Here is a 13,465-nt window from a genome sequence, read left to right as displayed (position 1 = left end):
ATACCTTTAAAAAACCAATAATTCCTTGTTTTGCTGGAAGGGACTGAATTTGTTAGTTTTGATCAATAGGATATTGAATTCAGAGGAAACAATTACTCTCAAATTTTCAACAGTTTCAAATCAGAAGTACTTAGGATTTTTATTTTTATATTCTAGTAAGTAAAATCAGTATGGTGGTCATTTGAACATTCTTTTTTTTTGCAATGAAGTGGTATTTGTGCACTGATAGTGGGTTTTGATAATTGTTTAGAATACTGGGAGCTTTTCATTCATTTCCCAAAATTTTACTTTTTCTATTAAATTTAAGTGTTATAACTATTTCTCTTACCTATAGATATTCTTCTGTATATTAAAAGCACATTTGAGTAATGAGTGTGGTGATTGAATTGCCCCCAAAATTGGAGGAGGAAACCTTTGGAGGGGAAGATGACATGACAGATGGAGATCTAGGAAATGGACTTGGCAGAAAACCTGGTGGTATTTATGAAGCGGAAGATTCAAAGGCATCTAATTCCAGAATAGGATCCTTTCCTTCATCTCCAGGAAAAGAGGAAGAAAGCAACAGTAACATTTTTCGTTATTTCAAGCATCATAATTCACATGTCACATCTTCCAAAAACCATGGATTTGCAAGTTGTAAAAGACAAAATAGTACTGGTAAGACAAAATTTCTCATTTTTCCCTTTATTCTGAATGATTATAACAAATCAAAAATCTTCCTAATACTTCATTTTGAGTATTCATTTGTAACTTTAGGATTTCTCTTCTGGATACTTTATAGGATTGTTGATATGAGTACTCACTTTTTTTGGTTTATTTTTGCTTTTTTTGCTACCACAAAAGGGCTGCCATAAATATTTTGATATATATGGGACCTCTTCCTTGATGTACTTATCAACTCTCATGGGTTAAATTATCATCTTCATGGAGATGACTTCCAAATTTCTATATCCAGCCCTAATCTCCTTTCTAAGTACAGTAATGTACCTCTATTCCCCCACCTTTGCCCTTAACAACTACTTTCTGGACATCTTGACCTAGATGTCCAATAGTAACCTAAAACTGAAGGTCCCATCTGGAATGGTTTAATTTGTTTCTTCTGTTGTTGTTCATTTGTGTCTGACTTTTTATGACTTTCTTAACCATAACATGCTAGGTCTTTCTATCCTCTATTTATCTCTTGAAGTCTGTCCAAATTCATGTTCTTTTTTTCCATGACACCATCTATCCATCTCATACTCTGTCATCTCCTCCTTTTGCCTTCAGTTTTCCCAATATCAGGGTATTTTTCAATGAATCTCCTCTTCTCATTGTGTGGCCATAGTATTTAAGCTTCATTTTCAGTATTTGTCCTTCTAATTAATAGTCTGAATTTCTTTAAGTATTCTAAATCACTCCCTCTTCCAATCTTCTGTTGAGGGCACCATCATCACTTCAGTTACCTAAGTTCACAGTCTTGGAGTTATTCTTGGAGTTACTTCTCCCACTCTCTCAACTCCTGCATCAATAATATGTATTGCATTTGTACCTTCTCTCCTTTATTATAGTCTCTCCACCAATTCATGCCTTCATCACTTCACCTGTACTAATCAATATTCTATCTCTACCACCAGAGGTCATCCTACCTCCAGTCTTTCCTCTCCAATACAGCTTCTACATAGTTGCTAAATCAGTATTTCTTTCACACCCTGCCCATTTCATACTTCATTCCTCCAGAAAATCTTCAAAAAATTCCTCATGATTTTTGGGTAAAATATAAGCCACTCAACCTGATTTATTTTTTACAACCTGTTATTTAAATCCCTCTGTTTCCTACCTATTTGTCTTAATAAATACTAGTTGATACTACCCTTTTTATTCATATTGTTTCCCTTTCCACACTCTGTTTCAATCACATGCAATTGCTAACAATTTATGACATTACATTTTTCACTTCTGCCTTTGCACAAGTGGTTCTCCATGTGGCCCTTTTGCCTCCTAACATCCTTAGTTTTCTTCACAGTCCAGCTCAGATATTATCTCCTACAGGAGTACTTTCCTAATGTTATTAGCATTATTTTCCTCTTGAAATATTCTGTGTATGTGTGTGTGTATGTATAAATTTACTTATGCATATGTCTCCTCCTTTCCCTTTTCAGTAGAATAATAAACTCCTTGAGTGTAGGGATAATTTCATTTTCATCTTTGTACCTCTGGATTCCTTCTCTTTTTGTCCTTACAGCATGAATCAATAAGAATTGGGGGTATGAACAATCTATTCACTTTGATCACATACCTTTAAATTGTTCTGAAGGGTTCTCCAAACAATTCGTAGTTCCATCACTTAACTGCTTATTAGTGTACCTCTGTTCTCACAGCATTGTATTTCCAACATTTGACTATTGCCATCTTTTATTATCTTTGCCAGTTTGGTTATTGTGAAGGGAAACCACAGAGCTGTTTACTAATATACTAATGATTCAGAGCATTGAAAAAATTAGGCATTAATCATGCATTTCTTTTTTTCCTTTTTGTTTTTTTGTTAAAACTGTTCAAATCTTTTGGCCATTTATCTAATAAGGAATCCTTTGCTCTTTTGTTCTACTGCTTCAAATAGTTAACATAGAAATGAAAGTTAATGTCACAGAAATGAGACTCATTGTTATCTATTTCATGGGTCTCTGGCTAAAAAGTTCCTTTTCTGATCAACCTGTTGGTAATTATTTTCCTATTTGAGCTAGTCATTATATAGCAGTCAGATTCCCTGGTGTAAAATTTGGTAGGCTTATATTTTACTGGCTTAGCCTTCTAGTACCAGGATCACCTCCATGCCATAAGAAAGCATTGAAGTAAGAATTTTCTAAAGAATATAAAAAGTATCTGACACTAATAATAATAATTCACATTTGTGTAGTACTTTTTTTTCCCCTGAATCAATTGGGGTTAAGTAACTTGTCCAAGGTCACACAGGTAGGAAGATAGTATCTGAGGGCAGATTTGAACTCAGGTCCTCCTGAGCTGGTGCTCTATCCACTGGCCCACCTAGCTGGCCCTCTGTAGTACTTTTTAAAAAAATAAATGTTCAATCCTTTTAGACATTTTTCCATATTTATCATGTTGTACAAGAAAAATTAGCCCAAAAGAGAAAAACAAAGAAAAAGCAAACAAACAAACAAAAGATAAAAATACTATGCTTTGATCCACATTCATTCTCCATAGTTGTCTCTGGATGCAGATGGCATTTTCCATCCTGTCTATTGGAATTGTCTTGAATCACTGCATTGCTGAGAAGAGCCAAGTCCATCACAGTTGATCATCACATAATCTTGTTACTGTGTCTCTTGGTTCTGCTCATTTCACTCAGCATCAGTTCATGTAAGTCTTTCCAGGGTTTTCTGAAATCACACTGCTTTAGATCTGTCTTTTTTCATTAAATGATCTTTCTTTAAGGTTTTTTTAATAGCTCTAAATCCTATGATTAGTGTGATAACACTGTCTTTTTAAGCTGTATCCCCCCAGCTTTGCCAAGGTGACCTTGAGATATTCTTCTGGGTTAATCCATTCTTGAAATCCTATCACAAATAATCAAAGATTATGGAGTTTTCAAAAGACATGCAAATGAGTCATGTGACAAAATGTTTTAAATCATTAATGATGAGAAAAATGCAAAATGTAACAACTTAGATTTCATCCCAAATTATCAAAGATCATGAAAAGATGGTAGATGTCAATGTTGGAATAACAGTGGAGAGACAAGCAAACAAATCCACTGTGGTTGATAGAGCCATGAATTGCTACAAACATTCTGAGAAATAATTTGGAATGGAGTGTTCACGCCATTTGACTCAGGAATGCCATTGCCTGGAATGTATTTGAGGAAGTAAAAAATAGAAAGTCTCATGAAATTTCCAAATATTAATTGCAGTGCTTTTTGAAGTAGCATACAACTGGAACCAAAGTGGATGTCTATTATTTATGGAATGGCTGAACATATTGTGGTTTATTAATATAGTGGGCTATTTCTGTATTGAAAGAAATGACATATGAACAATTCGGAAAAACATGTAAAGATCTTGTATGAATTAGGTACAGAACAGAGGAATAGGAACTGAGAAATATAAAAACAAAAATGACCACAGTAAAGTAATGATAAATAATACTAAAAAAAAAAAAAAATCACAATTGAAGTGCAATGACATCTTGTTTGGAAAAAAAATTGAGAAAAGGTAATTGCTGCTGTGGAATTTACCTGCAGTTAGACAGTGTCATAAATCTGTTTTGATTTAATGGTACCTTTCTCTTAAGAGGGAGAATTATTTTTTTTAAGAGGGAGAATTCTAAAGGGAGGTGATTATTGAGAAATAATGATATGAAAAAACAAAACAAACAAACAAACACAAATAGTACCTTCATAGAGTCTTGGGGAAAAAACCATGATGTAAATTGTACTTCAATTACTAACTTAATTTTGGTTAATGTTCAAAATGGCAGCAATAAAAAAGAAAATAGTACTAGGAATTTCTTAGCAATGATAATACTTTTTTTTTTTTTTTTTTTTTTTAACCTCACTCAAAAGACGACAAATTTCTCCTTAACTGCTCACTTGAAGATTGGTCATTTATGTTTTTCCATGTCATTGTCACAACAAAAATTAAAACTATATGATTCTTACCTCACTTTTATTCACATAAGGCTAACTTTTAGAAATTTCATGTAAAATTGAGCACAATTTCAGAAAGGGGAGATGTGCCTGAAGCCATAAATTCATTTTAATCATTATTCTATGTTAATTATATATAATGTATCAAAATATTCCTGACTCAAATATCCCTATAATTTTATTGATAAAATTGAAACCTAGTGTTTAGCACAGTGGAAGTTAGTACATGGAAGGGCTTAATAAATATTGATTGATTGAAACCAAAAATAGTATAATAAAATTGATGGAGGAAACCCTGAAACTATCCTGATTTTTTTGGGGGGAGAGACTCTTCTCTGACAGAGAGCCATCCTTCAGGGCAGTGGTTTCATTAAGATTGGCCCAGGACCACTCCCTCCTTATCTGGAACTTAAGTGGTCTCATTTAGCTGGAGATCTGGACCTGATATCTCTATTGAGTAGCTGTACCCTCTGTTGAGCTGAAAATTAGTACAGGACCACTCCTTTTTAGCTTGAATTTAAGTGATCTCATTTAACTGGGAATCTAGGCCTGGGGGCAGTGACAACATTGAAGTAATTTCATTCAATTGAAACTTCAGTCTCAGATTTCCTTTTTAAAGGGCAATTTGGGGGCTCATTTTTTGGCCTAGAAACAGGAATATGCCATGTCAAGGGACTCCTCTTTGGCATAGCTGCCTGCCAGGACCCCTGCCTGGTGTGAAGACATTCTTTTCTCAGTGTTAACCCCTCTTTATCTCTGCTAGGACCTTTATCTCTCTGTCAGGACCTAGCCACTGAAAAAGTCAGTCTCCTAGCAAAAGCTGACTTCTCAGTGCCAATAAACCTCCTTTTTGCCAGTCTAATATTTTGGGTACATTGGACCTGCGTCGACCAAAGAGGGATTCCCACAACTCTCTGCACTGCTACTAGCTGCATCATACAATAGTATACTCTCTAAATTACTTTTCTATTATACATAACATTAGATTAGAATCTCTGTCACAGCCCTTGCTTTATCCATTACAGAATGTATTTTTTTTTATTGTTTGTTACTGTTGCTCTCTTGTAACATGCCCTCCTGGCAGTTACAATTACTAGTCTGTCCTAGGCCTAACATAGTACCTTTGACCACTGTCCTTTGCAGTGTGAACTCTACCCAGCTCGCCTCCTCTGAGGCCTTCAAAAGTCTCTGGCCACGATCTCTTGAATCTATAGTTTAATAACCGGTAGCACGCTCAAGAACAGCCACGTGTAATCTTAAAAGCCTTTATTACCTACTCACATAATGCCCTGACTTGTTGGTTCCCTAGTGAATACCTGGTCAGAAGACCCACGTGTTCACTACCAAACTCCTTAGCTCTTTCAGCTATCCATCTCGGCTTGGCCACCCAGGCTAGGGAGCCAGGGTAAAGAGTGCCAGGTTAAAGAGAGCAACTGCTGCCTGCAGTGGGCTTATAAAGGGCCTGTGAGGTGTCACACACAGCCAACCAGCGAGAGAGTCACCCATTACGAAGCTATCTCAATGTGGCCAAGATCCACCCACAGGGCAGGCCTAATATCCACAGAGATTACTTCTGGGCCACTCAATCTCCTGTTGTGCTGTGCCCGCCCATTTAAAGGGCCCTTACATTCTCCCTATATTTTAACATTTTAATCTTTATTTGTAAACTGTTTAAATAGTATGTGCAGCTTTGTTGTGTTCATTTGTGGATTGGGAGAAAAGTATATTTGATTTCTTATGAAAAAAGATATTTTATCTATTTAAATGTTAAAAGTACTAAATTAATGCATTTAATTTCATAGATTCTACTCATTCAGAATTATCAAATGAAGAATTAAGACAACAACTTCATGATGTTTTACAGGTAAATTCTTTGATCTTTGGTAATGTTGATGAGGTGTAGAATTGGGGTAACTAAATGAAATTAGGGTTTAATTGAGGTCTAATGGCAGGTTTGGAGTATAGGGAGTCAAATAGAGCTCTCCTGCAACCCCTCTGGATTCAGCGCAAAGATACAGAGTTAAATAAGTTCTAGTGGTGGCAAAGAGTCCCTGTAAAGGAATTTACAGACCCGAAAACCTAGATTGATAAAAGAAGTTTATTGTGCAGTTTGGAAGTAAAGTCTAGTTAGTAAAGTTAAAGGTAGAGATAAGAGGGCACTGGAAATAGGATTCCAGTGGACAGAGATCCTTGGCAGCCAGGTGTAAGGCTGCTATATTTGGAACCTCTGCAAAGAGAGGACTCCAGCTTGGTTCTTTATAATGAAAGATTTAGCTAAAGGGACCTGTTGGTGGAGTCCCAAGTTGGCTCAGATCTAGGTGGGGGTTGTGAGAGCCTGGATCTCTAATTGGAATTCAAAAGGGTGCTTTTGACCAGGATTTGTGAATCAAAAGTCCTAGTTTCTTGAATTGATAATGCATCAGCTAGGAGGGGCTGGGAATCAGAAAGGAATAAATCCATCTGAAAGGACTAGTTTCTTAAAGGGAGCACAACTGGCATCAATGTGAAAACTATATTTGAATCTAAAGAGATTTAAGTAAAATTAAAGGTCCTTGGAAGACAAATGTTTAAATTTCTACATGTTGTAACTAAGTCTCAGCATGTTCTCTCTTTTCAAGCTCACAGTCATTATCCTTCATCTTAAACCCCATTGTCTCTCAAAGAGATTATATTTGGTAATGAATCTTTCAAGCTTCCTCTTTCATAGCTTTTTGTTAGCCATGAAGACCAAGAGATCCATATCACCTCTTTCCCTCAGTTTCCCTACTTTTCTTGAATGTATAGTCTTGACTAGTCTTCCCTCAAATGCAGAAGTGCAAAGAGTAGTTCAATAGTATGGAAATGAGCATTTTCACAAGGGCTGACTTTTGTAGAGAAGGGTGGTTTAGAGTTAAAGGCTTGAACAGGAGCAAGTAATTTGTAATTTTTTGGTTTAATGTTAAGTAACCACTGAGTTTTGACTACCCTGAAATGCAAATGATCTGCAATGAAATATAATGATTTGCAAATGCAAATAAAGCAAAATCGATCTTCAGAATGCTGATTATTTGATTTGTAATGGGTCACTTTTAACCTATAGGTGGTTTATTCCCACAGTGCCCTGAAGCCATAATCAAATATAAATTAATTGAATTTGTGTTTTATAGATGGGTATGTGGAGGACAGAAGAGAGCTTAGCCTTACTTTTTCTGCAATTTTCCTTCTTTAGGAAGTAGAAATTCTGAGAATTGAACTAGAAGCATCACAAAGACAACTAGAGGGGAAAAGAGAAGCATTGAAAATTCTCCAAAGCATGGTAAAAAAAAAAAAAAAAAAAAGATTTAAAAAGTTGTAATAATACCCACATATGTTTAAGTGGTATGATTTCCAATTTTTTATATTAACCAAGAATATAGCGTTTTAAAATCTGTCTTCTTTTTACTGACCCTTTAGTTCTCTTTTTAAACCTTTTAATGTATTCACTTCCACAGTTGCATCATTCTCAACCACTGTAGTTGTTAATGATATGAAATTATAGAAATCTGCTTCCTTCCAAGTAAATTTTGGTCTTTTGTTTTCCCTTAAGGGGATAGTACTGATAGTACTGAAATAAATATTTTGAACAAACACTAAAAAAAAGCATTTCCATATATATTGTAGAAAAGAAAAAAGTGACTTATAGGTGAAACTATAATTCATTTTTATGTACAACTTGTCTTCCTTTTAATATTATATGCTATATGGTTATAATATATATAAAACTAAATTATTCCATAGCTTTCTAAGTTGTCCTTTTTTTTTTCAGAACTTCCTTCTGTTAAGAGAGAGATTTTAACATGATAGAAGTAGTTGGGAGGCTTTCCAGAAATTTCTGGGTTGGGAATCAAAATTCCTAACTGTCACTATATTGATGATATAATACTTCTCTTTTTAACTATTGGAAATGAAATTATACCTTGATTTATTTTATTAGGAAAGATCTTTGTCAAATAGACGTTGAGAGTTGTCTAATGTTCTTTTTAGTCTTTGCCCTATATTAGCAAATTTCCAAGTTGGTAGTAAAACAAGATAAAATGGAATGTTGTGCTAGAGCTGTTTTATAATTTATTATTTCAGTTGTTTCAGCATTAACCATTATATGCAATTATCTTATTTTATTTTTGTCAAATTTATATTGTCTTCTATACTATGGTAATTAAAAATACTTTCACTATACATTCAGGAATGATTATTAGTGAGCTTTAATTGAATAATAGTTTAACTTTGTTTTGCTTAGGCAATATTTAGTAAAGCTACTAACCATACCAAAGAAATACTTCAGAAATCAGAAGAACAGAAGAAATCTTTGGAAAAGGTGAGAACAGTTTTCAGAGTAGATCTGTATAATGCATTACAATTTTGAGACTAAAATCTACATTTATTATTTATCCTTTGAGTGCCCAGGTGACAAGGGTTTGATTTGTCTTATTCCTTTCCCCTTTCCAGTTTCATATTTTGCTGAATAATTGTTTTAATGGAATTTATTTATTTTATTTTATTTTTTTTTCTGAGGCTGGGGTTAAGTGACTTGCCCAGGGTCACTCAGTGTTAAGTGTCTGAGATCAGATTTGAACTCGGGTCCTCCTGAATTCAAGGCTGGTGCTCTATCCACTGTGCCACCTAGCTGCCCCTTTAATGGAATTTATGACATGCTAGCTTATATTATATTTATTTGTATAGTTGTCTAATAGATTCTTCTAGACTACATTTGATGAGGTGCAAATAAGGAGGTAGTGGTAGTGAAGAGGTGCGAGAATTGGGGTGGGGAATCCCCTCTGGTCTGTGCAGGTCCAATGGGAAGGAATTCACAACCTAAAAATCTGAGTGGCAAGAAAAGGAATTTTATTGTTCTCTAAGAAGGAAGCTTTCTTAGCTCCTCATTAGGAGTTTGGCATTGAGAAGTCAGCTTTGCTAGGAAGACAGACTTCTTAGTGGCAAGGTCCTGTCAGAAAGGCAACAAAGGTTAACAGTGAGAAGAGAATATCTCCACAATGGGCAAAAGTCCTGGCAGGCAGCTTTGCTTCCTTGGCAAACATAGTCCTGTGGCGGATTTCTGCCAGGATTCGAGGTTCAGAGTTGTCTTTATTAACCCTCTGTGGCTCAGGCTTCAATTTAAAATTGAATGAGATTATTTCAATGTTGTCAGTGCCCCAGGTTTAAATCTCCAATTGAAAAAAGATCACTTAGGAGTTTGAGTTACTGGGAATGGTCCCAGACTAATCTTCAACCATATCTCTGGCCAGGGGACAGCCTGAGACCCCAATCACCCTTCTTTTACAGATTAAAGGGGACAGTTTCAGGGTTCACACCCCATCCTCACCCCCCCCCGCCCCCCTAGCCCTGTCACATTCACTTAGATGTGAAATTAAACTGGTCTTTAAAATTCATCTGGTGAAAATAACTTTTGATTGCTGATTTCAGTGGTGATATCATGATTGATTGACACAAGTCCAGGAGTTTTGAACTTTTACTGGTGGTGTTTTCCACCTCTGTGCTAGACAGATTGTATGTCACTGAGAACAAGAGGTGAAAAAAGCAAGACTTATATGAAAGTGACCATCAGCAATTCTACATGCTTATTCCTGAAGTTCACACTGTATAAACCACCTGGAAAAGTGTACATTTATGTGGGAAATTGCTGAGAGAAATGTTTAATGTGTCAACTCTAAAGGTGAAGTCATGGTTAACAAGAGTCTCAGTAATACTGAGAATATTTATCATGTAATTAAAATTTTAACCAGTTATTTATATTAGATTAGAGTGGGTTTATGATTAGTTATTCACAATCATGAGACATGTTGTTTTTTTTTTCTTTCTTTCTATAGGAAATAAATGCTCTGCAGTGGGAAATTGAATTTGATCATAATAGATTTAAAACCGTAGAGGAATCTTGGGCCCAAAAATATGACAGGTTTGTATGCTATAGCACTACATTTTTTTTCTTTTTAAATCAAAATATTCAAAATGTGTATAATCTAACTGTTTCTCTCTTGATGTTTTAGTCCTCAACATGACTAAGTAATAATTATGTATTTTTTTTTTTTACCACCAGTGTTCCATGTTTTTTAAAATTAATGTTAGTAGGGAGCAGCTAGGTGGTGCAGTGGATAGAGCACCAGCCTTGAATTCAGGAGGACCCCAGTTCAAATCTGGTCTCAGACACTTAACACTTCCTAGCTGTGTGACCCTGGGCAAGTCACTTGACCCCAGCCTCAAAAAAAAAAAATTAATGTTAGTAATTTTTAATATTTAAATTTTGCTTCATGAAAATACTTTTTGTAAGTTATAAAATTTTTCTCCTTTTTTTGCTGTCACCAACATACAGCATTTTTTCTTTGTTAAATATGCTGTCATAATAATGAAAAGTATTCATTCATTCCTTCATTTGATTGTTTTTTTTTCTTTCTTTCTTATTTTCTTTTTCTTTCTTATTTTCTTTCTTTCTTTTTTTCTTTCTTTCTTTCTTTCTTTCTTTCTTTCTTTCTTTCTTTCTTTCTTTCTTTCTTTCTTTCTCTCTCTCTCTCTCTCTCTCTCTCTCTCTCTCTCTTTCTTTCTTTCTTTCTTTCTTTCTTTCTTTCTTTCTTTCTTTCTTTCTTTCTTTCTTTCTTTCTTTCTTATCTACTTTATTCTGGCAGTATAGATAGGCCTGTTTAGGAAATTGACATATCTCTCATACCTGATACCTATTGTTGATTTAAATTGGAAAGTGAATTAATTTGCTCTGTATTTATAGAGAGAGCATTTTTAGTTGAATTGCTAAAATTTCTTAAGCAATAGTAAGGACTGTTAGATGAAGATGATACTGAATAGAGCATTTAGAACTTCTGCATGTCCATACCACTATTCTGACATTCATTTTAAGTTATAACCTTTAGCAAAGTTGCAGGATACAAAATAAATGCACAAAAATCATCAGCATTCTTAAATATCACTAAAAAAATCCAACAGAGTTACAAAGAGAAATTCCATTTAAAGTAACTACTAATAGTATAAAATATCTATCTGCAAAGGGAAAATCAGAAACTATATGAGCAGAACTACAAAACACTTTCTACACAAATAAAGTCAGATCTAACCAATTAGAAAAATATTAAATGCTTTTGGATTGGGCGAGCAAATATAATAAAGATGACAATACTATCTAAACTAATCTATTTATTTAGAGCTATACCAATCAGACTCCTAAAAAACTATTTTTACAGACCTAGAAAAAAATAACAACAGAGTTCATATGGAAAAACAAAAGGTCAAGAATTTCAAGGGAATTAATGAAGTTATAAGTTCTATAAATTTAATGATCTAATGAAATGGAATACCTCTTTATCCTTCACCTTTCTTCTCTCCATGCCTTTCTTTAATTAAACAATTCCCAGTAACCCAAGAAACTATGGAATGAATACTCCCAATTTTTCTCTATTAGAGGTGATTCACCTGGAGAGTTACCTAGTATAAAGTGCTAGTCTTACAGTCATGAAGATATGAATTTGAATACTGCCTTAGAAGACCTTTATTAGCTGTATGACTGGGCAAATCACTTACCCTCTTTCTACAGTGTCCTTATTTGTAAAGTGGAGATAATAATAGCTTATTCTCCATCTTTCTAGGTATTTGTGACGATCAGTAAGAAAACTAGTAAAGTGTTTTGCAAACCTCAAAGCACTATTAAATGCTATTATTATTATTCTCTCTCTCTCTCTCTCTCTCTCTCTCTCTCTCTCTCTCTCTCTCTCTCTCTCTCTCTCTCTCTCTCTTTGCTGAGGCAATTGGGATTAAGTTACTTGCCCCAGAGTCACACAGTTAGGAAGTGTTAAATGTCTGAGGTCAAATTTGAACTCAGATCCTCCTGATTTCAGGGGTGGTACTCTATCGACTACACCAACTAGCTGCCCCTTATTATTATCTCTTAAAAGGAAAAAAAAATAAGATGTTTCTTATCTATGTACTTCTTTTAAGACTATGCTGACTGATGTGTAAATGTCTATTAGATTGAATTGAAACTAGAGCAAAACAAAAAGTATAAAGCAGATCTGTGTAGAAAACTCAAAGGCTTCGAGATGTTTCTGGAGAGAATTACTACTTGAATAAAACAATTCATAGTAAATTCAGGAGAAATGGAATACTTTAAAATGACTACACTCCATCAAATTGTCTTATGGTGTTATTCATATTGTAGAAAATATGTACAACTTAAAAATATGAAAAACTACTTTTTGTATTCTAATTATCATGACAGTATTTTAACTCAGTTGAAAGAATGGTATCATCAGTCATTAATTTATGAGACTTTTTTTTTTTTCCATTAGAGTATATTGTGAAAATTCAATCCTTAAGGAAACTCTGAAATTAAGAACAGAAGAAGTTAAAAGGCTGAAGTCTGAAAATGCAAGTAAGTAAAAACATTTTTTTGAGGATTGTTTTAAATATTGATTTAGTGATTATGAACAGTTACATAATTAGTAGAAATTCACTAATGAAAGCTACATTTTATGATTTTTGACAGAGCCACACATATTCCTATTCTTCTCAGTGTATAATTATTTGATAAACTGGGAGAACTAAAAACTCTAGTGGTCAATTTAATGATTTATATTTTGAAGTCTAATATTGAGTTTGGAAGAATTGAATATACTTAAAACGTAGAATGAATGGCAATGTAATTTTATGATTAAAGGTCAAATTCCATATCACAACTATCATCATGGCAGGAATCCTTATATAACAAAAAATTTCCAGTGCAGCCAATGGTTTACTCCGTCAAGCAAGACGGAGGCAACATGGTGCAGAATGAAGGTTCTTGGAATTAGCAAC

The 13,465-nt window shown here is 34.3% G+C and overlaps 1 protein-coding gene across 3 annotated transcripts in view; it reads left to right on the top strand.

The window, feature by feature from the left end:
• The window catches only part of CCDC125 (coiled-coil domain containing 125), a 73,698-nt gene that overhangs the window by 27,810 nt on the left and 32,423 nt on the right, over nt 1–13,465 (top strand). For all 3 annotated transcript variants that reach the window (XM_074282208.1, XM_074282206.1, XM_074282207.1), the window contains 6 exons: nt 335–657; nt 6,442–6,503; nt 7,848–7,934; nt 8,895–8,972; nt 10,483–10,568; nt 12,961–13,043. In XM_074282208.1, the coding sequence (XP_074138309.1) occupies nt 369–657; nt 6,442–6,503; nt 7,848–7,934; nt 8,895–8,972; nt 10,483–10,568; nt 12,961–13,043 (685 nt within the window). In that variant the 5' untranslated portion in view covers nt 335–368. The remainder of the gene's footprint in view (nt 1–334; nt 658–6,441; nt 6,504–7,847; nt 7,935–8,894; nt 8,973–10,482; nt 10,569–12,960; nt 13,044–13,465) is intronic.

The sequence above is a fragment of the Sminthopsis crassicaudata genome, chromosome 1 (genome assembly GCF_048593235.1).
Source record: "Sminthopsis crassicaudata isolate SCR6 chromosome 1, ASM4859323v1, whole genome shotgun sequence".
Lineage (NCBI taxonomy): Eukaryota > Metazoa > Chordata > Mammalia > Dasyuromorphia > Dasyuridae > Sminthopsis > Sminthopsis crassicaudata.
This window is presented reverse-complemented; position numbering and strand designations above follow the sequence as displayed.